General features: G+C 45.1%; 1 protein-coding gene across 1 annotated transcript in view; it reads left to right on the top strand.

Moving 5' to 3' along the window:
* Positions 1-27,094, top strand: part of Slc44a3 (solute carrier family 44 member 3) — a 74,890-nt gene that overhangs the window by 27,008 nt on the left and 20,788 nt on the right. Inside the window, exons 10-12 of the mRNA XM_028752186.1 lie at positions 10,604-10,769; positions 17,601-17,757; positions 20,921-21,004. Coding sequence (XP_028608019.1) covers positions 10,604-10,769; positions 17,601-17,757; positions 20,921-21,004 — 407 coding nt within the window. The remainder of the gene's footprint in view (positions 1-10,603; positions 10,770-17,600; positions 17,758-20,920; positions 21,005-27,094) is intronic.

Below are 27,094 nucleotides of genomic sequence, written 5' to 3'. Positions count from 1 at the left end.
CTTTCCTTAGCTTTAGCCGAAGCCCATCTACCCTTGCAGAGTAGCAAAGGTTTGAAGACAAGCAGTTGGTCTGTGAGCCACACCTCCAGTGAGACCATCTTGTAAATGAGTTGACTCCACTATTTGACTTGGGGATGGCCCAATTCACACCCTATGGCAAATACAAGCAACAAATTGAGTTTATGAGCCTGTTACCAGACACCTAAGAGCAAGGGTAGATGTCACATCAATACGGCTGGTGCAATTCCCTAATTGATTATAAAACATGTCTTCTCTCTTATGTACTCCATTCTGTGAGGCAAAATACACGCTCTTGTGTAATTCTATAATACAGACCACAGGCTCATGTCACAGAACAACTTCAGTATAGTGGATTCTTAGTGAACTTGGTTCCCCACCCTCTCCTCCGAAGTTGAGTGGTCCTTTGGAATTAAGATGCTCACAAGCTCCTTGGAAGTCACAGTCCTTGGAGACACACTTGTCCAGCTTCTGGGATGTGGTAGAAGCATCCTCTTCTGCTGGAGGTCTCTGAAGGCCTCCAGTGAATGTCCAATAACTACCCAGAGAAGAACCTTGATCAAGTAGACAGACTGTAATAATCAGAATGAGCTTTGTCTAGAGAGGAGAGAAAGCTGAAAGAAGTACAGTCACAAACCCAAGATCCCAGTGCCTCTGAGTTCCACAACCGCTGCTCTTTCTCGCCACTTCACAGTTAGAAGAGCCACATGGGCTCCCACCACTGTGTCTCACTTCAGCCTTTAGGAAAGCAACAGGAAGGAACATGAGCAGCCTTCCTCAGAAGTCACAAACTACACTACTACCTACCCCCCAAGATCCGATCCAAGGGACATGGTAACATCTATATGCAAAGGAGGATGGGAAATGTAGTTTCCATTTGGCCAGCCACGCATAGTTAAAAACTTATGGGGTCTATAACCCAGAAGAGTGGGAAGTCTTTATTACAGGGGCACTCAAGAGCCTTTCTCAATAGCTCAGCATAGTCTCAGTGCTGTCAGAAGACCCTCAGCTAACTCCACAGCAGGTAATTTCCTGCATTCTCCTCCAGCGCCACAACCCCCTTGTAACTTGTCTGCCATTCTCAATTTTTAAGCCAGAGAATTACAGATCCAATAAGTCATCAGTTGCTAATCATGTAGCAAGAATGACCCAAGCTCTCTTGACTGCAAAGCTCTCTGAATGGCACACACATCCTTGCCACTACCTGCCTCATGTCCTGAACAAAGTACCCACCCCACTGTGCAAGTGGATAGGCTGGAAATTGCCAGGATATCAGAACATTCAGAAGGAGCAAAATCAGGCTCAGTGCAGGTGAGAAGACCTGGTCTCAGAGAAGAAAGAAAAGAACCAATCCTGAGAGTTGAGGGTGACGTCATGGAGTTACAGCTCAAACCCTAACTTGGAATTGAGCTCCTAGATTGGCACCCTGTGACGTTCTCCTGACTGGGCCCAAACAAGAGAGATACCAGCCTCAGCCAACAGGTCCCAGAGTGAAGGCAGGAAGGCAGGAGGTCATTCTTGGGTTGAAAGCAGCCTTTTCCCCCCAGAGCCACCAAATGGTGTCAGAACATGATCGCTTTCTGTTAGTGCAAGAGCTCAGTTGGCGTGGATGAGGGGAACCTAAGGGAAAGAAAGGAAAACTGAGCGTCTAGAACCGAATGTAGGTCTCCAGGTAAGCTGATCTGTGGCTTCACAGTAGAGCAGATACCACAAAGAGCTACCACCTGTCCTCCTGCTAGCGCCTGGGATCATGGACTCGCCCCAGCCACCTGACCCTCCTTCCTACATAAGCATGGGCTGCCCAAGAGCACAGAGTCCTCCATTGTTCCCCAGGGCCTCTTCATCCAGTGGCAGTGGCTTGGCTCTGAGCCAAGCAGGCCAGCAACTCCATTGATTTTTGACTCTAGGAAGATGCCCTGCTGTGCCTTTGAGAAGGGTGAACTGGCTTCCACATCTTGGGAAAGGATGCTTGCCAGAGGACACAGGTGGACAGTGCCTCCTTGTGTCATCTGATGCCCTCTCAGGCAGGGATATAAGAGGGCAGCGTTTCTCTGTGACCTACCCTGAAGCTGTATGTGGGTTGGGGAGGTAGGGGGAGTATCCTCAGCAGGTAAACATTTGTGAGCTTTCTTTAGGGCTAACAGTTAAATAAGTTAATAATTTAATGTGGGGGCTGGAGAGATGGCTCAGCAGTTTAGAGCACTAGCTGTTCTTCCAGAGGTCTTGAGTTCAATTCCCAGCAACCACATGGTGGCTCACAACCATCTGTAATGGGATCTGATGCCCTCTTCTGGTGTGTCTGAAGACAGCTACAGTGTACTCATATACATAAAATAAGTAAATAAATCTTTAAAAAAATAATTTAATGTGAAAAAATTTAGTGACCTTTGGCAGGTCATGCTTTCTCACATAAGCTGTTTCAGTGACTTCATTCATCTGTTAACCGGTTCACAAGACTTTTTTGAGGGTCTTCTCAGCAGAGCCTATGAACACCTCTAGCAGCAGTGACATCTATTGGTCCATTGGGACTTGCCTACTAATTCTTATCCAGTGAAATAAAGATGCCTGATGTGGTACACATCTGTCACTCCAGCATTCAGGAGGCTAAAGCTGGAGGACCAGAACTCAAGGTCTGGGCTATGAAGAGAGACCAAAACTCAAAATAAAACAAAAAGCTCACATTGTAGCTATCCAGCAGGCGCTGTTGGTAACAGAAAAGAGGCCTGATGGTCTGGCTAACCAGTGATCACTAAGGAGGTCTAGAAGCCCTGAGTGGATAACAATAGAAAAGGCCCACTGTGTGTGGGAGGTGGGGTGGGGGGGTATGGGGACCTCCAGGTCCACACCCTGGCTGAAAGGGGCAGTCACAACCATAGACACGGGTGTGCTTAGAAGGCTCAGACAGGGTTTCCCATCAAAGGATCTGGAATCCAGGCTGCTTCAGATTCCCTGGGGAATTAATTCTCTGTGCTTCCCCCCTTGCCATCATCCATGCAATGGAAAAATGATGGGAGGCCTAGCTGGAGGAGAGCTTTGCCTTGCAAATGAGGGACCATATGTTGTTGATGTTAGGAATTAGCAGCCAGTAGGAATGTCTCATGCTAGCCTCAGCTGTGTGCATTATTTGGTTTCCCCCTCTGCTAAGCCTGGGGTACTTGAGAACATAGTATCAGAGAAATGTATCATCGATCTAGAAGATAACTGAAGTTATTTTACTGTGGGTGGCCGACCTTGTCACAGCTACAGGGTGTGAGAGAGAAATAAGGGAGACAGCAGTAGCCCTTGCCTTTCAGAAGTGCAGGTCATTTCACTGCTACAGAGAAAAGCTGTCCCCAGGCATGTCAGATGTCTGTGTGCCCTGCTCCAGTGCCATCTGACCTAGAATCCCCGCCCATTTCCGACTCTCACCCCAGCTCTCCTCTCCGCCACAAACTGTCTCAGAAACTAGGCGTGTGTGTGTGTGTGTGTGTGTGTGTGTGTGTGTGTGTGTGTGTGTGTTTGAAATAGGGTTTCTCTGTAGCCCTGGCTGTCCTAGAACTTGCTCTGTAAACTGGCCAGCCTCAAACTCAGAGAGATCCCAAGCCTCCTAAGCCTCCCTTTAATCCTGCCAGAATTTAAAGGTGTGTGCCACCACTGCCCAACCAGAAGCTAGGCATTTCTAGAACTTGTTTCTAGTAGGTCTACTTGTTTCTTGGACTGTTGTCTACAAATCCCTTGGGCATGTATACTTAAGTATTTCTTGTGCATTGTTTTCATGTTCTCCCTTCTTCCAACCAGTACTCATTGTCTGACTATCATGTGCTCAGCTCTGGAGACATATTATATGTACCTACTGTGTGCTTTGGGTACTTGAAATATTGTGGTAAGTCAATAGTCTGTTTCAGCAAGAGGGGTAAATATATCATATGTCCCAAGATGCTCAGTTCTATGAAAAAAAAATATGCTGTGTTAGGATGTCTGTTGCTGTGATAAAGCACCATGACCAAAAGCAACTTGGGGTGGGAAGGATTTATTTGGCTCATGCTTCCAAGCTACAGTCCATTTTTAAAGGAAGTAAGGACAGGAACTCAAACAGGGCAAGAACCGAGAGGCAGAAGCTGATGCAGAGGCGCTGCTTACTGGATTGCTCTCCATGACTTACTCAGCCTGCTTTCCCATAGCACCCAGGGCCACCAAGTCAGGGGTGGTGCCTCCCGTGGTGAGGTGGACCCTCACATATCAATCATCAGTCAAGAAAATGCACATTTTCTCAGTTGAGATTTCCCCTTTAAAATAAGTCTACCTCTTGTGAAGCTGACATAAAACTTGCCCTGAGGGAAAGGACATCTTTTTTTTTTTCTTTTTTTCTTTCTCGGTGCCTTGGCTCGTTATGCCATATCTGAGTGGGTAATTAATTGTCTGCTGGACATTCGAGACAATGGAATTTTCCTCTTATTCTCCCTAATTGTTCTGCAACCAGAGCAGAGGCAGAAGCCAGGTTGAGGGTCAGAAGGCTAGAGTCAGGAGGACCCATGGGTCAATTTTCTGGAAAAGCTCCAAGAGAATGCACAGAACATGCTAGAAGACGTAGCCTTTCAGGATTGTGTCTGCTCCCTTTTGGAAACTGTCTTACCCAGCTGGTCTGTCTTCCTTAAGAGTCTGCCATTTACAGTGATCAGTATACCACTATAGACTCTATAAAAAAAGCTTTAAAACTTGCCAACAACGTCAAGTCTATATAGCTTGACAAATTTTATTCAGAGAATTCAGAGCAATCTTAGGTTATCCCAAAGATCTTTAATAGAATATGCTGGGAACTGGAGCAATGCCTCCTTCCTGAGGACCCAGGTTCAATTCCTAGCACTCAGATGGTGCCTCATAAGCACCTGTAATTTCAGTTCAAGAGATCTATAATACTTTCTATGGCCTCCATGGGCACCAGGCATGCATGTGATACACAGACATAAATGCAGACAAAAACCCTCAGGCACATAAAATTAAAATTGAAAATTAGAATGTCGTGTAAAGAATGTCTATCCATCTCTACATTTATCCACTTATTCAACATTTGCTATAAGTTAAAAAATCCTATTAAAGCCGGGCGGTGGTGGCACACGCCTTTAATCCCAGCACTTGGGAGGCAGAGGCCTCAGAAGAACTAACCCTCTGAGAACTCAGAGAGTTCTCAGAGAACTCAGAGATTTCTGAGTTCGAGAGTTCAAGGCTAGCCTGGTCTGCAGAGTGAGTTCCAGGACAGCCAGGGCTACACAGAGAAACCCTGTCTCAAAAAACCAACCCCCCCAAAAAAAAATCCTATTAAAACAGGTAGACACAGTGGGTTATGGTGGTGCACACCTTTAGTCCTAGCACTTGGGAGGCAAATCAAACAGATTTCTGAGATTGAGGTCAGTCTAATCGCAAAGTGAGTTCCAGAACAACCAAGGCTACACAAAGAAACCCTGTCTTGAAAAATACAAAAACAAGCAAATACATGAACAACGTAGCTTTCCTTTTTTGGAAAACAGAGAAAGACATATATTAAGTAAGGTAGGTAAAAGACCATAATAGTTTACCAAAGGAAAGCAGAGGACAGGGTTGTCAAATGCCTGAGGAGACTGGTACTTAGTTTTAAATTTGGCCTTGGAGTTGGATTAGGGTTAGTGTTGGGTTAGGGTTAGTGTTAGGGATATAGAATTGGGTTAGGGTTGGTTTAAGATTAGGGTTAGGGTTAGTAATTTATTAGGGTTAAGGTTAAACCAAAAATACTTGAACAAAATTTGAAATCTATTTACAGGGTCACAAAGCTGACTTAGGGAAGGTAGTATATCCCTAGTCGAGGATGATAAAGAACACAGTATTCTCAGGCAAGGAAGATAGTAGATTTAGCTATAATGGTGTTACTAAGTAACATACAAATTCATGAAGGTATTCAGAGATTCGATGGTCTCAAATCCTGGGGCCATGAGATGGCATGTTTGGAGAACAGAGCCGTGACCCGATGTTCATTTTAATACCAGTAATGTAGGGTGCATGGTGATGTGGTGAATGGCTACAGCGTCTGTGTAGTACACTGTGTCATACTATGTTCCAAGAGTACTTTAGAGTGTGTGGTATCTCATGATGTACTAGATGAGGGAGGGAGGCAAAGGAGTTGGCTGTGGCTTTGGGTTGGTTTGCGTGTTCCATCACTTTAGCAGCTGGAAGATGCGCTGGGCATCAACTGAGATGAAGCAGAAAGTTGAGTGGGGCATTTCATGGATAGAAATTAATTTCAGGAGTTATTTTTAATAACTATATGAATATTTCTAATAAGCAATTATCTATGAGTCTCAAGTTCAGAAGGAACACATAAACAGTGTCTGGGAGTAGATTGAAAAAGGATTATGCTTTGAGACATTTCAATGTTATGTTAGGATATCCTGGGCTAGCTGTAGTCTGGTACCTGTGTCTTGGAAGTGATTATATTACCCTGGGTTTTGTTAATTGTGTTCTTTCAAGGGCCTTTAGCCATCTGAGTGACTTTGGTCTCTGAATATTCTTGTTGTAGTAGTTGTTGGGAGGATGTGAACCTCAATGATCCCTGTGTGGCAGGTCTCTGATGGGTATTCTTGGGCTGTATGGGTTCTGAATCTTCAGGTCTGTATGGTTCAGGAGCCTCAGGTCCAATGAAGGTGGGCAGAGAGGTGGCAAGAGAATGGAGGTCTCCATGGGCTAGCTGCTTGGCTTGGCCCAGAGGACTCAGAGAGCAGGGAAGATGGAGGGGGAAGGAAAGTTTACCTGTATGGTTCAGGAGTGTCAAGTCTGATAAAGGTAGGAGGATGGAGGTCCTCCTGGGCTAGCAGGCTGCTCAGGGCAGCTTGGTCTGGCTGAAAGGGCTCATAGAGTAGTGAAGTAGGCGGGGGAAGGAAAGTTTACCTGTATGGTTCAGGAGTCTGATGAAGGTAGGAGAGAAGTGGAGGGATAATGGCGATGTTTCAATGTTAAAGCCCCTGGAAGACCAGGGTGTAGCTCAGTGGTAGAGCACTTGCTTAGATTTGCTCTTGAAAAAGTAAATAAATGGGCTTTGGAGATGAGAAAGGACAGCAAGGTGGGTTGGAGTGAAGGCCAGAGCTAGATGAGAAAGGTGGTTTTCTGGGAGTTTGCAGGGCATCTGAGTGGTTCAGTGTCTAAGCCCAGAGTAGATTTTTTTTTAATGGAGACAGTTAATAATGGCTCAGAAAAGGAGTATTTTGATGGGGGAGGGGGGGTCTAGTGACAGGGTTGGCCTCAGGCCCAAGGGCAGCTTATCATTTTAAGGACTGGGGTTAAATTCCGGACATATTGATAAATACGCTTGGGAGTTGGCGTGAGGAGAGGTCTTCCAACTGCCTCATCTTTTTCTTGAGCAACAGGAAGTGAGGTTGTTGGCTCTGGAGTTGGAGGAAAGAATAGAAAGCAGTTGTCTAGAAGATAAGATGAACAAACAAACATGGTCCTCTATACGTCCCTCGCGCTTTCAGAGGAGGTATCGTCTGGGACCCTTTTGCCTCTTCCATTTTTCCTCCTAACAGCTGATGTCCATCCAAATGCGCGGGCACCGTATTCAGTAAGTGTTGAATGTCAGCATTGGGATCCTTTTTCCTAGGATTCATTTGTAGCTAACCGGGCATCGCACTTCCTGTTCTTAGCCCGTATCCACTGATTACACTCTCGTATCTAGCCTCAGAGTCATGATTCGATGGAGTCACATGAGAATGAGGGGTTGCTGTTACTCTATTCAAGCGAAGAGTGAAAAAACAGACTTCTAGAAGGTTCCATGGTTTGTTTGTGGTCAGCCGACCTCGAGGATCTTGCCTGCACCAACATGGCCCATCCAGGAGAGGGCAGTCCTGCATGCATAAGCATGCCTGCCCCACCCTCAGGCTCTGAAACACTGCCTGTGAAGGCCGGTTTGTTCCCAGGCTTTCTCATTCAAGCCACAGTCCGGATCCTTAAAGAGATCCCGGTAAAGCAGTGGCTCTCTTGCAGTGCCTCCCAGGTGGCATTTGGCAATTGAATTGTCAGAAACGGGGAGTAGAGGCAAAGCATACCCCTAAACACTCACAAAGTCATTAAACGATCACTATATCCTACACAGAAAAATATCTGCTCCGAAATGCCAACAAGTGCCTTGAGAAGCTAAACATCCTATCTCGATGAACATCTATAAAGAGCTCAGTAAAACTGATACAGAGGCACAGATGATAAAACTGATACAGGCGGCCTCAGGAGATGGAGAGATGGCACTTGCTAGGGTGCCAGCACTTACTGTGCAAACTTAACAACCTGTGCTTGGATCCCGAGAGCCCACATAAAAGCTGGGCATGGTAGTACAAGTGTCTATAATCCCAGCATGCCATAGGAAAGGGGAGGAGGAGATGGGCGAAGCCCCCGAAGCTTATGTGCCAATTACCCTGGCTTATGCAGTCATAAAGAGACTATCTCAAACAAGGTGGAAAGTCAAGGACCAGTACAGGAAGGATGACTTCTGACTGCCACATGCAAGGCATGGCACATGTGCCCACACCAACCCACATAAGCACACCCAATTGCTGGCACATAGCGGGTATGTAGGGGAGATTTGACACTTCAACCCACAGAAATTTGTCAAAAATGGCCTACGGGTTTTACTTCTTTGGAAGATATCAAGTCTTTGAGGGTCAAATGCGTCTTGATTTATCACTTCAGCTGCTTCACTTGCTGACTGTTCTCACCAGTATGACAAAGAAGATGTGTAGCAATGGCCATGCACGGGCAGCCAAGGGGAAAGATTACCCACCCCTCTTAGCATCCATACCAGCTTTCTGTCTGTCTGAGAAAAATGACACCCCACCCTATTCTATCTAAATATTCTGTACCTCCAACGCATAATTGGCTGCTGGCACTTGTAGTCTTTTGAAAAAGGAACCGCATGGTCATTCCCAGGCCCTGTATACTTCAGAAGGTTCAGAGTATGGTTCTCAAAGCCTGCTGGCCTGATGTATCTAAGGGGTGTTGTCATCACCTGGGGCCATGTCCTTGCCTCTGGGTACACTTTTCTGAAACATACCAGCTTTGGAAAAACACAGGTATATTTCTGGACTTTACCTGAAGTCAAATGAGCTTCCAAGCCGAATGAGCTCGACATTCAGTACACCACTGTTGGCTTCTCTCTGTACAGCAAAATGCTCAACTTCCCACAGCGGCCATCTTGTTTGACAGAACTTAAAAGAGGAAGGGATGGAGACCAGCCCACCTCTGTGGAATCCTTTTTGCTGAACACTTGTTATCTTCAACCTTTCCTTTGCTGTGTGAACTCTATCATGAATGTCTAAAAGTGAATGAATGGATGAACTGAACGTCCATGTGTAGCTGCTACAAAAAATACAAAAACACGGTTAAATCACAGGCAGGTTGTAGTTTTCACCAAAGACCAAAGCACCCATTTCTCCCTTATAATAGTTTACTTGAAAAGCTAATGGGAGAACACTTAGAAATCAAGCAGAGGCACAGAGCTGGTTTACCAACGTCTGCAGGATTGGTAAATAGTTACAGTATCTACCATACCTAAGCTCCTTTAGGTCAGAGGGAAAAGGAAAGCATGTCAAGAGTGAACATTATTAAAACACCCTTACTGACCTTAAATTAATGTAGTATTGTGCTCCTGGAATACAGGCTAATGATCATATAAGAACAACAGTGATAATTATGATGGTTATCACCCATGGAGGCCTACTTTTGTGGGCCAGGCTTCATCTCAGAAACTATTATCCAGATTATATCATACTATGCTCAAACTGCCAAGAAGGAATTAGAACACAGGCAAGACTAGGATTCTAAGAAGCCATATAATGTGTCCCAGGATTTTACAAGAAGGTTAACGTTGAGATCTGAACCAAGGAAAGTGGACATTTTACATGTGCCAAGAGGGTTTGCTCTTGAAACAAACTGTAAATGGAATCTGTTTGAGTAAAGGAAGATTCTAAAGAGTCTCTTTTATAGAGTCTACAGTCTTGTTTTGTTTTGGTGAAGACAAAACAATATAATACAGTCTCAAAATTTTGTGTGTTTTTGTCAATGTAACATATTTGGCCCACATCACACAAGATGATGTAACAGAAAATGCACATGGCAAGGTGTCTTTCTATTTTTTTGGTTTTTTTGTTTTTTGTTTTTTCAAGACAAGGTTTCTCTGTGTAGCCCTGGCTGTCCTGGAACTCACTCTGTAGACCAGGCTAGGCTCGAACTCTCGAACTCAGAAATCCGCCTGCCTCTGCCTCCCAAGTGCTGGGATTAAAGGCGTGCACCACCACTGCCTGGCAGTGTCTTTCTATTAATCATGAGACATCACTGAAGTTAGACTCTTTGGCACCCATTTTCACACCTTCAAAGGAGAATGAGTTTTAGTGTGTATGTCAACTGTCTTACAAATTCCCTATAGTCACTATCAATATTGTTGTTTGTACTTTTTAAATTCTTAGTGTTTGATGTATGAACTTAAGCTCTGACATCTACATTTTGCGTACTGCCAAAGCAACAGGGCTCACTGAGCCATCTTCCGGGATAAGGGAACTACTGGTGTAAAGCATGTTTGTATTATAAACTTTAGGTACTGCCCAGGTGATGGAAGGTGGCCAAGTGGATTATAAGCCTCTTTCGGGCATTCGATATATGTGGTGGTACCATTTAATTGGCCTCATCTGGACTAGCGAATTCATCCTTGTGTGCCAGCGGATGACAGTAGCAGGAGCAATGGTTACATGTTATTTCAACAGGTGAGTCGAGCCTTTTATCCCTGAGGTTGTCTGGGTTCGTTGACTTGTATATGCATCTCTGAAGATATTCAGCAGTTTTTACTCAATGCCTTAAAAGAGAGTAACAAGAATTAGGAAAGGGGGGAAAAAAGACTATGCTCAGATTTGTCCTATAGGCTCACTTATTGGCCAGAGGAAATAGTCTACCTTAAACTCCACTCCGCTCTTTTGCTTGAACTACAAAATGTAGAAGGAAATTAGGCAGCAAAGTAATCACACTGCCTAGAATTTAAAAATACCTAAAAGAAAAGCTTGTATTCTCCTGTAAATAGCCATTCTTTTTTTTTTTTTTTTTTCTTTTTTGAGCAGGGTTTCTCTGTGTAGCCCTGGCTGTCCTGGATCTCACTCTATAGACCAGACTGGCCTTGAACTCAGAAATCCGCCTGCCTCTGCCTCCCAAGTGCTAGGATTAAAGGCGTGCGCCACCACTGCCTGGTTGTAAATAGCCATTCTTATTGACCAGACTTTAAATATTATGCATCTATTTTAAATACAGATCAGTAGCTAAATCAATGATTTTATCTTTGTAAAAGTCAGAAGAATATTTACTCAGAAAATAATGTTACACCCTAAAGGAACTATAGAGTATAATTCATGTCCTTGAGTTAAGTGCTAGTGAATTAATTACTTACTTCAGTATCTATAGAACATTGCCTCATGAAAATAATTGAGGACTGTTGTTCCTCCACTCCCACCCCACCCCCACTCACCTATACCTGGGCCGTGTACATCTCTCGAGTATAACTCTCTTCGGATTATAGCCAGAAGAGCCGGCCCAAGACAATGACAGGGTTGCACTGGAACAAGCTGTTTACTCCTGGCTGTGCTGACCCTCCTCTAATCTCTCAGACCAAATGAGTAGATAAGCATGAGCTTTCTGGAGTAAAAAAGCCAAGCAGCCATGATTCATGCCCATTGAGCAGTTGCCTCCGGATGATAAAGAGCACTGTGTGGGCTTTTAATATGGTGGTACCCTTTGGGAACCACATCATTAGGAACTGGAGGACTTACAAAGGGGATGCTGCCCTTGGTTTGCACTGAGAGCCTCCCAGCAGCAGGAGATGGGAATTGCTTGGTCTCCTGTAAGGAACAAAGATCTGTCCAGCCAAATTGGCCCACGGGTAACATCTGTCTAAGAGAGAGTCTGTGTTATCTTAGAATAACCAGACCAAAGCATTTCCAGCAAGGGCTTGGATATGGAGGCCCGGTGGTTCCTGGGTATTGATCTCATCACAACCTTCTCTCTACACTCCGCCACTAAAGAATTACACAGGCCATGAGAAATGAACAAGCAATGACAGCTGCCGAGAACTATCAGACTTTCGATGCTAATTTAACAAATAAAATAAAATTCATCTTGAAAACTGAAGACAAGACTAAGCATATAGGAAAAGGTAGAAGGTCTGCTTGTGAGTGTTGACTGTGTGCAGTCAAGCAAATAAGATGAACACAGAAGCCAGAGCATCAGAATTCAAGTATGAAATGTGCTTTAAGGTCAGCAGGATGGCTCGCCAGGTAAATGTGCTTGCCATGAAAGCCAAACTACCTGAGTTTGATCCCCAGAACCCATGCTAGAAAGAGACTGACTTCCAGAAGTTGTCTTCTGACCTCCACCAGGGCATCCCACACCCTCATGTTTCTACACACACAACATACACACAGGCACACAATAATAATCAATTCAAGTTTATAAATACAGATTTAGAAATACAAATAAATACAAAACAAAATGGGCTTCCAAAGATGTTAAATCTTCAACTCCTAGATCCTTCTTCTTCCATAGAAAGAGAAGAGCCCTTTGCCCTCCAGGACTATAACCCAGAAGAGGGTCTGATCGTGGGGGATCTGGCACAGCTGAGGCTCAGCAATGCTATGTACTAGAGCAGGAGGAGCAAGGGAATGTCTAAACTCTGAATAATGAGGACCTCATAACCACACCTCCCCACGTTCCACAGCTCAGTTCCCTTGCTCCCAGGGTGATGGCAGCCAAGCTGGTCCTCTAAAGGCCCAAGAAGCTTTCTAACTCAAGTCAGGTGCCACGCGAGTGAGCCCCCATAGGAAGGAACTTCCAGACTCCTACACCAGCAGTGGTACTCCCTAGACAATAAGCAAGCTCCTCCCACAGAGCATCTGTCTTAGTTTGGGTTTTACTGCTGTGAACAGACAACATGACCAAGGCAACTCTTATAAAGGACAACATTTAACTGGGACTTACAGGTTCAGTCCACTATTATCAAGGTGAGAGCATGGCAGCATCCAGGCAGATGTGGAGCTGAAGGAGCTGAGAGTTCTACATCTTCATCCAAAGGCAGACAGGAGAAGACTGACTTCCAGGCAGCTAGGAGAAGGGTCTTAAAGCCCATGCTCACAGTGACACATCTACTCCAACAAGGCCACACCTCCAAATAGTACCACTCCCTGGGCATATGCAAAACCACCACAGCACCCAAGTGGGGTGAATTGTTTACTAATGGTTATTATACATACAAAGAAATGTGGAAGAGATTAGAAACCAGACAAAATCAATTTTGGGGAAAGAGATGAAATGAAAGCTGCAAAAGAAGCTGGTGACAGCGCAGGGGACGCACCAATAACGGTCATCAAAGAGAGCAAAGAAATACTGAATTCATAGCCTAAAGTCCCTCACACAAGAATGAGCATCGGGAGAATGAGAAAGACCCCTTAATAATGAACAATTTCACAAGTAAGAATCTTCTGGTGAATGCTTCAACTGTGAAGCTGAAGAGCTTTTCCTGAAAGCTGAACAAAAAAGTTGTTGTTTGGTTGTTAGGTTGGTTGGGTGGTTGGTTGGATGGGTGGGTGGGTGGGTGGGTTTTGGTGGTTGTTTGTTTGTTTTTGAGGCAGGATTTCATCTAGCACAACCATCAGACTTGCTATGTGGCTGAGGGCCACCTTGAACCTCTCTGATCCTCTTGCCTCCTCCACTGAAGGTCTAAGATTTCAGGCATACACTACCACATAGAGCTTTTTATAATAATAATAATAATAATGACGATGATGATGATGATGAAATAATGTCAAAGAAACCTTGGGAGGTGAGGACGTAAGTTAAAAGCTTCCAGAAGTTTCTCAAAGGAAAAGAGAAAAAATCAGACAGAGGCTCAAGCATCAGAAATCTGACATGCTGACAGTCAGCAGCAGCTCTGAACCCAGAAAACAGCAGTGAAAGACTGTCCAAACACGCATGCTCCCAGGTCCCTGACCTCCAGTTCTGTACCGATTCCCATCCACCATCGATCAAGGATCCATACAGTCATGCTCACACAAAATCCCCAAGGTTTCCCCGGCACATCCTTTCCAGGAAGGATGTCTCCACTGATAGTCCTGAGTAAGCTAGAGAGGAAAAGGAGTTTCTGAAAGTGAGCAGCATGGAGAGAAGAGGCGGGAGTTCTAGGGAAGGTGGCAGCGTCGCAGGTACTAAAACAAGAAGTCAAGCCTAAAGCAGAAAAGGAGGGAGAGACAGAGACACAGAGACAGACACATACACAGAGTGTGTGTATGTGTGTGTGTGCGTGTGTGTATGTGAGAGAGAGAGAGAGACAGAGACACAGACAGAGACAGAGACAAAGAGAGGAACCGATGTGCTTAAATACATTGAGATTTACACTCATCTTGGTGTTGAGTGAAGTCCAAAGGAAGCAGAGCAAGAAAAAAAAAAAGTGTTACAAGTGTGAACTCCAGGAAAATCCCACAGTTGTACAAAAACACAATTGAACACTGCTACTTAGATCAGCTGGGAACGGTCATTCCTCACTGTACATTTTATTTATGAACTAATGATACGAGCATAAAACATTAACTAAAACATTAGTATAATTAAGAAGTCGTGAGAGCAACCATCTATAATGGAATCTGATGCACTCTTCTGGTGTGTCTGAAGACAGGGATCATATATACTAAATAAATAAATACATTAAAAAAAAAAAAAAGAAGTCGTGAGAGGGTGAGGGCATGTCGGGGAGGAGGAGGATAAGGAATGAGGCCTGAATCTTCTGTATGGGACATCTATTATGAAATATCACGGGGATGGGTGTGGGGGAGGGGAGGATGGAATTCAGGTCATCAAGCTTTGCTGTAAGCACCTTTCCCAGTGAGCTGTCTCTCTAGCCCTGTGGTGTAGATTTGTAATCCCAGCATTAGGAAGGTACTGATAGGCAGATCCTTGGGCAGTGATAGACCCTGAGTCGAAAAAACAAAGTTTGGACGGCACCTAAGAAACAACATCCCACCCCTGCTATTCCAGGTTGACCTCTGAACTTGACATGTTCAGAGGAACACACAGCACGGGGAGGGGGGGGGGGAGGGAGAAGGAGAGGGAGAGAGAGGCACACATGTCCACACTATAATAAAGACAGTTTATATTTCTTGTAGCATTGGAAAGATGACCTTAACCGCCACCTCACAGCCTCCTCATTCCATCTTGCAGGTTTTGCTAGAGAAATACAAGGAAGAGACACAGTCTTTACCGTGACACAGTCTTTGCTGTGTCGTGCTCTTTGCTGTGGCCACACTGTTTTCTACTGGCTATCAGCTTTGTTGGAAGCCAGCTGCATGATGCAGCCCAGATGTTATTCGGAGACTACAGCACAGAATTGGCTTTGCATAATGTTGGAGAGTCTCTCGAGAGTGCTAAGCCTGATCTAAAACTATTGCACTCAGAGCTCTGAAGGGGCTGGTATGGTTATAAAACACTGTGTGTGTGCCTTGACTTAAAGGTACTCTCAGTCTTCCCCGGACTCCTATCAAAGTAGTTACTGGTCACCCGGCATACCTAGCACCTCAGTGTCAGTTCTCAAACTATGCTCAAGTCTGGAGATTAGTATTATTTTCAGCTCCAAGGGGAAAATAATCAGATCCTCTTCCTAAAGGCAGATTTTGCTGGCTGTGAGGGAGACAGAGCTGATAGCTCTAGCCAGTTGTACAGTGGGGAGAAATAGCAGGCTAGTATCCCTGGTGACTGTAGAAAAGGGTGGTGACTTCAAAGACACTCTACCTAGTCTCTCTTTTGCAGGACTGTTTCTAGATTGAAAGCAGGTATTGAGTGACTCTTGGCTTGGGTTAAAAGGATCTTTTTTTAAAGTTTCCTCTCTCATCATGTGATAACCCAGCTTCCAAACCTCTGTGTCCTCCTCCAGCCAAGCCCTGCAGAGCCTAGCATTATGACTTGGGAGGGAAGTCAGGGTCCCCTGTTCCTCTGTCCCAAATGATTTATCCCACTGCAGTGAAGCCCCCCCAGAAAACTGATACCTAAACCCAGACTTGAGTACCTGGAGGAGCAGACCTCAAGGCCCGTTTACGGTGGCCTGTGAATCGTTTAACACAGATGGGAAGCAGGTGTCCTCTGCATCTCGCTCTCTGAAGCATCGCAGTAAGTTCTAAAGCTTATAAATCTCAATGGAAAAGTAAACCTTAGGAAAAAGAAAGAGGAGATGGGGAAAATGTGTCAGAGTTTCCTGGCCTAGTTTTCCAGTATCAAATCAAAATGACAAAATAGATTCCCCACCCCCAACTCCCACTGACACCCCCATGAAGTAGCCTAGGCTGGCTTCAAATTCACTGTAGTGGGAAGAATGACATTAAACTTTTGATACTCTTGCCTCTACCTTCTCCTGAGTGCTGGAATTATAGATAGCACCACCACTCAGGGGTCATCTGTAGCTAGGGATTTGTGCCTGCTAGGCAAGGACTCTACCAAGTGAGCCACCTTGAAACACATAGCATTTGGGTAGGCAGCCAGGTTGCAGTTCTACCCCAGTCTTGCTGCCATGTTCCCTTCTCCTTCCTGGATGACTTACGAGCAAACTTCGGCGGATGCCCACTCTTGAGACCTTGCTGGCTACGGGCCTTCTCCTCCCTCAGATTCCCAGGCCATTGTCAAAACCCTAATTCAGAGTGACTTAGCAGGCCAGGCCAGTCGAAGAGGAATCTTTTCTAAAGAAAGCAAACTTCACTTGGAGCCCATGAAGTTGCTTCTGGGAAACCCGGCCTCTTTTTCTAGAATGGTATCCCTGAGAACTCAGGGTCACATGCAGAAGCTCAGCAGAAGGGTGACGTCAGCGTAAGCTCGCTCTCCTTTCTTTTTGCTTTCAGGTTTGACGGAGAGGGAGGGCTGCTCCCTTCTGTTCTCTCTTCCCTTCCTTGCTCTGTGAAGTGACTTACCCCTCATTCTTAGGAGCTCTGTCATTACAAGACCAGTAAATTATTCACAACTAAGTGGCCTTTAAGGAACAAAGAAGAAATCAGCTGGCTTAAGGGAATCCAAAGCTGTGCAGAAACTAAATGGCCCAACTTTGTTGTCTCATCCCTTCACACCAAAGCTCTTGGTTACCTCTGTTGGCCTGGGTCCTGATCATGTGACCTGGAGGACGGCTATCATCACCAAGTTAATACTGGCAATAATTACACATGTCCCTCTGTCATTTAAACGGTGAACAAGAGACAGATTTAATCTATGCAAAGGAAAACAATGTCAACAGACAACCAGAAGGGCAGGTGGAAGGACCAAGAGCTGTAAGAAAGAAACACGTATATTTTAGCTCATTGATATTTTTTTTTGTTTTGTATTTTTTTAATATATGAATCACAACAACAACAACAACAAAGTGAACTAGCCCAAGATGTAAGGTAACCTTGGCTACCAAGGAGGATAAAATTTTCGACAAGTGCTTACTGCATCACCACTTTACAGGTTGTTAATGCCAATGAGGATCTGAACCAGAGAGAACCTTTTTACACAAGTGAGTTTTAAATGGTCTTTTCCTCTGTTCCCAGGAATCAAAATGACCCTCCTGCCCGTCCAATCCTTTCGTCACTCTTCATACTTTTCTGCTACCACCTAGGAACTGCAGTTAAAGGGTCATTCTTACTCACGGTGACAAGGATCCCAAGAGTCATTTTCATGTACATTTATAACACTCTGAAAGAGCCGGTAAGACAACACCCTCAAGCGGATGACTTAAGGATAGGAAATTTAAGGCCCCCGGTACTGGCCCCAATCAGGGACTCAGACCCCACTTCCCTTGCTCTGCTTTTTGTCCTGGCTGAGGAAGGAGAAGCTGTGTGTTAGCTGGAGTCCCTCTAATTAAAACGCTGAGCAAATGCTTGAATCCCGTTAGAGCAATTTCAGCTAATGGTCCTGTCTCTTTCTCGTGCTTGTTTATAAGTACGATGCCTTATGAAGTAGGGATAATAGTCACTGTTTTGATACTGACATACTCCCGCCTGCTGTGTTTCCAGTGGGTGCCATGGGACGTGATTGGTGTGGGCCAGGAGAGAAGAGTGTGTGTGTGTGTGTGTGTGTGTGTGTGTGTGTTCCAGCTCGCACAGCACTAGGTCTTGGGCACACTTGTGTGCGTGTGTCCACGCTCACACACACTTGAGAGTGAGAAATGAACAAGCTGACCTACATTTCGATTCAAAGGACAGAAAACTGTGGGGCTTTTGTGCTCGCGTTTTCTCCTCCTCGGGTTTTGTTTCCATGCGCATTTAGTTATGAAAGCCAGGGGAAACCAGAACACCAGGAAAACAGCTGTTCTCATGGCGTCTCTAAGCTGCCACACAAGGGAAGCTTGGACTTTCCCCAACTTTCCTGTACTCACACAATGCTAATCCTTCTCCGCCTCTGTTCCCACCTTGGGGCTTTGTGACTTGCTCTGAATTTCACCAACCTACCTGATTTCCAGCCCTCTGGGTATAGTTACAGGACCTTAATAAATGGGGAAGTTGTATGCTGGCTCACCTTGTTTACAATTAATTGTGTTCGTCTTTAAAAGCAGAAATCTAAATTGACAATATTTTAAAGTCCACAATCAAGATTTCAGCCTAGTGCATCGTTAGGAACAATGGGTTGAGCTGCACAGTAGCTTCCTTATCTTTCTGTGTTGAGCAGCTGACTATGAAATGTTTTCCTGTGGATCCTAGTCAAGCCTTGCCTGGCTGCATTTTGGAGACACAGTTCTACATGGCCCAGTGCAAATCTAACCAAGCTACTGCAGTCTTTGCAAACCTAAAAGAGGAGCCCTTCCTTCCTTCCTTCCTTCCTTCCTTCCTTCCTTCCTTCCTTCCTTCCTTCCTTCCTAAGGTTTGTTTATTTTATTTATGTGTATGTGTGTGAGCCTGCTTGAGTATATGTGCCAGAACAGCATCAGATCCTCTGGAACTGAAGTTACAGATGATTCTGAGCCACCACGTGGGCGCTGGGAATCAAACCTGGGTCCTCTGCAAGAGCAGCCAGTGTTCTTAACCACTGAGCCATCTCTCCAGCCCCAGCAAAGGGTTTCTCAAAGTACCAAATCACATTTTATTTTTATCTTAAATATACTCATTGTCAGGTAAGTATTTTGTACAGATGTAGCACACATCTAAATATATATTTTATTAATATATATTTATGACATGTATATGCACTAATATATTGACCACTAATACATATGTTTAATAATGCATGTATTCATTTATTTAACATGTGAATTAGTAATTGGTAGTCATAAATAAATAAACAGCTGACAGTCTGCTGTCCCCTACTGAGCAAAGCATCTTAAGCCCTTTGGGAAAACAGCCTCTATAAGCCCAAAGAGAAATCTGTGGGAGGCAGAGGTCTCACTGACCCAGGTCTAAAGGGTTATTCATCACTTCCCAGATTCCACAGTGTGCAAGGCAGTCAAACACCCCCGCAGTGATGTCATAGGACTTCATAGCATCCTTCTGGCTCTGCCCTGTTGTCTACAGCATCAGCATCTCTCACGGCCTCGCCTGTGATTTCTCCTATGTCAAATAGTCTCATTCACAGCTGCTGCCAAGCTAAAATTCATCCACCTCAAGTTTCATCCAATTGTATTAACACTGGGATAAAAAATGTCTATAAGACTGAGTAGGCTAGTTGAGAATTGTTAGCTGTATTTTGTTTTAACTCTGTGTGGTAGGTGAGACATGGCAATCAATCTTTGCCTAGCTAGTTCATTCAGTTTTTTTATTTTTATGTCTTCAAAAATCCTATCTCTCTATCATCTGGGGAAAGGAACTGTGAGTCCTGGGAATTCAACGCAGGCGTGGTGTTGAGTGATTTTGCCCCTTGAGCCAGCTCTCCAGCCTGGGATTTTATATATATATATGGTAGTAGGTAGAATTTAGTGAGCCACCCCTTCCCTAGCTACACACTCAAATTAGATTTCAGAAGATTGACTGACTCTGTAATGCAGTCTGAAAACTTCACAATAGGTTTTTTCCCCAACATTAAACATAATTATCTGTGTGGGCACGTGACTAGTATTTACAATATATGATTTGGATTTCTTGTTGGTGGCAAATAATTTGCAAAGTTTGAATTCAAAAATCAAAGTGTTCAAGGCATGGAGAGGCATGTGCTTCTGGTCTCAGTCCCCTGGAGGCTAAGCAGAAGAGCTGAGAGTTCAGGGCTGGTCTGGGCTATGCAACAGCTTTATCTCAAAAAAAAGGAGAAATAAAATAATGTAGCCAGGTATTGTGGTCCACACCTAAAATACCTGCATTTGAGAGGTAGAAGCAGGAGACACAGGAGGAGTTCAAGACTAGCCTGAGCTACATAGTAAGTTAAAGGCCAGCAGAAACCCCATCCTTCACACACACACACACACACACACACACACACACACACACACACACACATTGCCATTTGAGACATTTAGAGACAGAAGAAGAGAAAAGAGAAAGTAAGAACAAGTAAGAATTTCTTTTGTTGTTAAATACCAGTTAACCTGTTTCCCTTTCTGGGGAGGTTAACTGAACCACACCCAAGGCCATGGATAAAGGTTAGCTCACCTGCAGTGATAGCAATTAGTCCAATTGCTTGCCTAAGAGTGAGAAATGCTCCAGGAATCCCCTACTCCACCCCATCTCACCCTACATCCTGACACCTATTCCCCAACCCTGCACCCTGCACCCCACACCCATACCCCCTACCCTGCACCCCACCACCCATACCACATACACATACGCACATTCACCCATACATAGACCCACAAATGGAAATAGCCCTTCTATCAGAGACGAGCTTCTTACCCTCTCTTTGTCATCTCCCTATGTCTTTGTGGCTTGGACCTACCTGATCTCACCAGCACAGTGCTTGGTCAAGAGGTGAATTCAGATGCAGCTACTGTGGGCTTTGGTGTCCCCCCAGATATCTGTACCATCTCAACCAGGTATGTGCCTTCCCTTTGGGGGGGGGCAGTGAGAGGGTGGGGGGGTCTGATGATGGCTTCTTTTGCTTAAATCAGCTAATGTTTCAGGGTGGGTTGTGTAATTATTTCAGCTTTTCAGTCATGCAGTGTGTCAAGTACACTTAATGCTGCTATCATTTAGTCACAGACAAAATGTGAAGAAGTGCACAGGACTGTGTTTCAATAAAACTTTATTGATAGACTCTGAAATCCAAACATCGTGTAATTTCACATGTCAAGAAATATTTTTTTCTTTTGTCTTTTCCACTCGTTTTATGTTTTTGGTTTTGAGCCTAGCCTTTAATGGCTGAGCCATCTCTCCAGCCCATCCGCTCGTTTTAATGTTGTAGATGCTGTTCCTAACTGCAGCCTGAGGAAAGCAGGGTAGGAGTCTGTTAGACTGATTACACCCCCTCCCTAGGGCTGTAGTTTATGGAGCCTCTTACCTTGGAAGTGTAGGCTATTACAACAGCTGATCAAATTCTGAACAAATTACTTTCCTCTTCTTTTTTTTTTCTAAAATAAAAACTGGGCACCAGCCTTTTGACATTTGAGCATAAAGAATATCCGTCACGTGAGAGCAAATGTCAGTGTCTCGGGAGCCATGATTCTTCTGAAAGAGGAGAATGGATTCCCAGTTTTCTCTGCCATTCACCAGCCCTTCCCTTTCGAGCTACAAATATTCTCTTTAAAAAAAAAAAAAAAAAAAAAAAAAAAAAAGATCTTTTGCTGGGCAGTAGTGGCGCACACCTTTGATCCCAGCACTTGGGAGGCAGAGGCAGGCGGATTTCTGAGTTCGAGAGTTCGAGGCTAGCCTGGTCTACAGAGTGAGTTCCAGGACAGCCAGGACTATACAGAGAAACCCTGTATCAAAAAAACAAAAACAAACAAAAAAATCTTTCAAATTGATAGAGACTTAAATAGATGTTTTTATTTTTCTGTAGCTCATTTAGGAATGTTTAATAACCCTTAGTCACATTTACACAAAGCAGCGTCTTTTGTAAAGCAGCGGGGGCTACTTTATAATTTAAGTGTGCACAGAAATCTCACTTAGAAAAGTCGTTCTCATTATGGCCCATCTTCCTAAACAGATGCTCCAGCAGAAGTGAAGGGGCTAATTAGACCATCTGTGTTTGATGTCTTATAAGCGGTCTTTAGAATACCTTTCATTATACAGGGAAAGTGTAGCATTCTTTTATAAAAAGCCTTGTCCTATTTTTAAGTCTGAATCTGGGTGTACATTTTAGAATGCATTTGGATCTAAATACCACAAGCCACTATACATAAAACACAATAAGACAATGTGGCGTTTTTCAGAGAGGTGGGGCAAATAGCAAGTCAAGCCATGCCTGGTGGATACACTCAAGGACTAAAATTCCAGGCCTCTCTCCTCAAAGCTGTGTGGATGAGTCTGGACACCAGCTGATGGCTTAAAGGTTTTGAGATGCGTTGGGAGTGATTGCCCCGGGGAATAAGAGTGAGCTGGTCATTCTCCAACTCTGAGTCAGTGGGACAAGTGGGAGTGGCTCTGGATTCTGACCTTGGGGTCTGTGCTGTAAGCCACTGCCTCCACTGACTGTCATGGCCTCATTGCATCAGACCTGCTGGGAGCAGGAGGCTGGGAAAGAAGAGTTGAAGAGGAAGGAATGGAACCAAAAGGAAAGACACACGGATGCCAGTGTTGATGGGAGAGAAGGGTTTGGAAGGACCTGGTCTAAATGACTTTCTGAAAGTGAAGTACATTCTTAAGAAGGAAGACAGATAATGAAGAATAGCTGTCATGGGACAGGGGAGACAGAGAGCTGCAGAGGGAAAAACCAGAACAGTGACACTCAGAATGAGTAATACAGACACTGCCATAGTTAATGGGAAAGGGCAGTCTTTCTTATAAAAAAGTAAAAAGAAGGTGTGTGTGTGTGTGTGTGTGTGTGTGTGTGTGTGTGTGTGTGTGTGTATAAAAATAATTAATCCAAACTGGAGCACAAACCTAAATCCTGTGAGTAACCATGGGTTTGGGCAGAGGAATTCTTTACCATGACACAGAGATCTAAATCTACCAAGAAGAATGGGCACAGATGAGGCTGAGCTGGTAGAGGGCTAACCTAGCATACACATCACATTCCCAGCACCGTGTACACCAGGTGGTGTGTACACCCCATAATCCCAGCACTGCAGAGACAGGGGTAGGAGGATTGGGAAATTCAAAACTAGACTCAGCTACTTAGAAAGTTCAAGGCTAGTCTGAGTTACACAAGAGCGGGAAGAGAGGGAGGAGGGGGAGCAGGGAGTCCGGAGATAATGGTGATAGAGTGGTAGTCAGCACAGCTGTCAGTCTCCTCTGGCCATCACAGAGGAAAGTGAGTTCAAAGTGAAGAAACAAATTTAGATTAGACTTCAAAATAGTCTAATCCCGTTGGGCTAGGTTATTGCGGGGGTGGGGAGAAGCGTGGGCTTCTCTATGCCTGGAAATCAGATACAGAGACAGCCAAAGCCAGTTTTCTTTACTCTGCTTGATGGGAAGGAGCCTGGGGAAGCTGGAAGAAGATCAAATGCGTCTGTCCCAGTCAGCACCCAGATTCTCTTCCTGCAGTTCCGAGGCCACTGTGGCTCATCACTGCTCCCTAAAAGCCTCATCTGTCTTCATTAAGACCCAGGCTAGGGGAAGGTAGCAGTTTCTGCCTTTCGTAGACACCCAGCCTAAGGCTGTGTGGTGCTTCATTCGTAGAGTTGGGGAATAAATCGCCAAACCTCATCATTTGTTATTTACATCTCTCTCTGTTTCCTAAATATCAAACGTGTGTAAGGCAATTGTGTCACCTTACACATTCATTTGTGCAAAAATCATTTATCCATTTATGTTGTGTGCAACCATTTGAGCCTGGGCATAAAAGGGGAAGGGGACCATGGGGGATCTGAGCTGTGTATGTAGCAGAAAGAAACACATGCATGAGACATGTATGTAACAGTAAAAATAACTAAAAAAAACCCAGATGCTCAGAAAAGGATGACTTGCTAATTCAAGCATCTGTGGATATCACCGGTAACGTCGGCTGAGGGCTGTTGGCACCGACCGCTCACTGATCCTGACTGGTGTAGTAGTATCTCCAACTTACAGGCCAGGAGACTGAGGCTTGAATAAGGCCCATAGTCAATGTCAGAAGCAGGAGTCATTTGGCCTCCACATCCAAGATTTACTACTGGGAGGCTTTTGTAGCCACAGTCTCAGAACCACCGCTGGAGCTATTCCCAGCCGCTTTCCAATCCAGACAGGCTAGCTTACTGGGGGCTGGGGGTGAGGTAGGGTGGCAGACTAGGAGAGGACAAAAGGTGTATAGGGCCACCAGAAGCTATGACTATGTATCCAGCAGGTTTAGGCCAGGGAAGCCTTCCCTGGGTGGTCCACTTCCCCTCCTGTCCTCCTAGGGCAAGTCAGTGTGGTCCAGGCTTCTGGTCCCAGAGGCTTTGTCATCTCAGTCTGGATGGCAACAAAGCCCAGAGGCTCCCTGCTCCTTACCAACACCTTTCAGGAACCCAGCTGAAATCTTCCCCAGGGATCCAGGCTGCTATCCACTGCGCCAGAAAGCTTGTCTTCTGTGTTTCTTACTGTCTTCACCCAATGTCATGAGAAGCCTTCCCACTCACACCCGGAGCATCTGCCCCAGCTCTGATGGTGGCTTTATTTGGATCAGTGCCCCTTTAAGTACAAATATCCTGGGGGGGGGGGGCACAACACCCCCACATATACATCTACATTGATTTGAAAACATGCTAGAATTTTTTTTTCAAATTTTAGAGGAAAACTACAAAATTCCATTAGATTTTTATTCTCGTATACAAGGAAGGGGTTTTTTTTTTAACCAATCAGTAAAGTAAATCCCATGATTACTAAAATATGTGAGATTTTTGTTGTTGTTGTTTTTTGTTTTATGTTTTTTTTTTTTTTTAATGAACCATAACTAGTGTGTTACTTTGTTTCCTTAGATTTTGCGTTCTCTAGTCTTGTTGTGATATCTAACTATCCAGGTGGTGCCTGGCAACGATCTAAGTCTGGGACCCTAGGTTGGCAGAGAGTTGGGATGGTATAAACTGGGAAAGACATCGTTCCAGACAGATTTTGTTGAGTGTTTGGTTCTATCTTATTTTTTTTATTTTTACTTGTTGTCGTTTTAAGCAGTTTTCCTCTTCTATTTTTTTCCTTCCCGCAGAAGTGGGAGTGGGTGTAGGAAGTGAGTTTCCGGGTGATGCCAAAACCGTTTGAAAACAACCAGTCTCCTGGGGGAATCTCTGAGCAAATGGCAGCTTCTTAGTCTTGCTCTGTCTTGCAGCTGTCTGCCTCTGCCCCTTCCTGCTTTGTGTAACTTGAGCTGGCCACTCAACCTCAGGAGATTCTGTGGGTTGAAAGAGTTGGGTTAAGTAACTCCCACATCCATGGAGGGGCTCCTGACCCTTGTTGGGGTACCTAGCTCAGCACAGAGGCATGCAGATACCACCCCACTCACTCTGTCATGTGCCTGTGAACCAGAATTAGGAACTGTTTTCCTGTGTTCCAAATCAACGCGGTCTTCCCCCACCTCCCCCACCTCCCCAAATGCTTCTTAATCCATAGCAAGGCTGACCCTGGATTCATGGTGATCTTTGTGCTGGCCATTTGGAATCTTGGGGGTTGGGCTCTCTAACATCTACTTTTTTTGTTTGTTTGTTTTTTTGAGACAGAGTTTCTCTGTATACTCCTGGCTGTCCTGGAACTCACTCTGTAGACCAGGCTGGCCTTGAACTCAGAAATCAGAAATCGGCCCGCCTCTGCCTCCCAAGTGCTGGGATTAAAGGCGTGCACCACCACTGTCCTCTAGCATATTTGAGAACCAAACAGAGCCATCTCTGCGTCCACTTAGAGGGTTTCTACCAGGGGTGCTGCTGGGCTATGAAAAACAGCATATATGACGGACAGCGGAACTTGGGACAGACAATGGCCATTGTGGGCACCTTAGAAGTGGGCGAGTACTATTGTGCCTGGCATTGTACCTGTCTCATTTACACAGAAAGACAGATGTGTCTCCCTGAGGAGGGGACAGGTGCACTAACGTACAGGCATGCAGCCTCCTTTCCTTTGCCATCTGTCTGGATTCGAGCTAAGCCAGTGCAGAGATTGTTGTTTCCCAGGATTTGCATGAAAGGGCTGGCGGCTCTGCCTTTCCTGAGCAACAAACAGGTTTGTCAGAAAGGCTCAGACGGTACCATTCATTTGAATGCAGAGTAGAGCTTGCTGCTCCTGGGAAATAGGCTCATCTCCCCTCCCTCCTCCTATCCACTCCTCCCTCCCCGCCTGCCTGCCAGTCATTTTTATCAGTGAATGTAAAGTCGGTCTGTATTCCAAGGTTTTGTAGTCAACTTGACTTTGTAAACTCTTAAGGCCTCTGCCTCCGGGCCGTGCAGTAGCTCTGCCTTATTGTCCACCTTTCTCTCCATCCATGAAGAGCAGCAGTACTCCACGACTTCTCCATGTCAGGTTTTGGTTCACCACAAGCTACGGGTTGCAGATCTCCACTGACACTTCTCCCCCTTTTCCGGAGCAGCATGTGCATCTCAGGGGAAGGATGCCATGAACAGTGGGAAACATCTCTAGCTAGATTCTGTGAAGGATGGAAAGAGGCCTAAGAGAAAGTTCTTTTAGCCACCAATGTGACCCTAACAGTAACTCTGGTCATAGAGCATCCTGGTGGCCTTTCTTTCTAAGGCGGAGGTGGCTCAGGCCTCCTGCTTGCCCTGCTGGCTGGCTCAGAGCTATCCCTGGGCAGCCAGCTGTTGTGAGAGCTCTAGGGAGGAGCCTCCTGTGTGCTCGGTCTAGAGGGGAATGCACATGTGTGATCATATTGACAGTTCGAATGAAGGCTCCTATATAGACAGTGATAATCCCCCGCTTGCAGCTGTCTCGTGGCAAATGCTATTACCCCTGCTTTAGATAGAAAGGAATTAAGGCTCCTCTTTGTCAGAGGCCCCAGATTGTCTGGAAGAAAAGGAGCTGAATCCTTTTCCCGGTGTGCAGCTCAGGAGCTGCTGCTGGGTAAGGGGGGG

The sequence above is a fragment of the Grammomys surdaster genome, unplaced genomic scaffold, assembly GCF_004785775.1.
Source record: "Grammomys surdaster isolate TR1022 unplaced genomic scaffold, NIH_TR_1.0 125881, whole genome shotgun sequence".
NCBI lineage: Eukaryota > Metazoa > Chordata > Mammalia > Rodentia > Muridae > Grammomys > Grammomys surdaster.
Note: the sequence above shows the minus strand (reverse complement) of the source record. Positions and strands in the feature narration are given on the sequence as shown.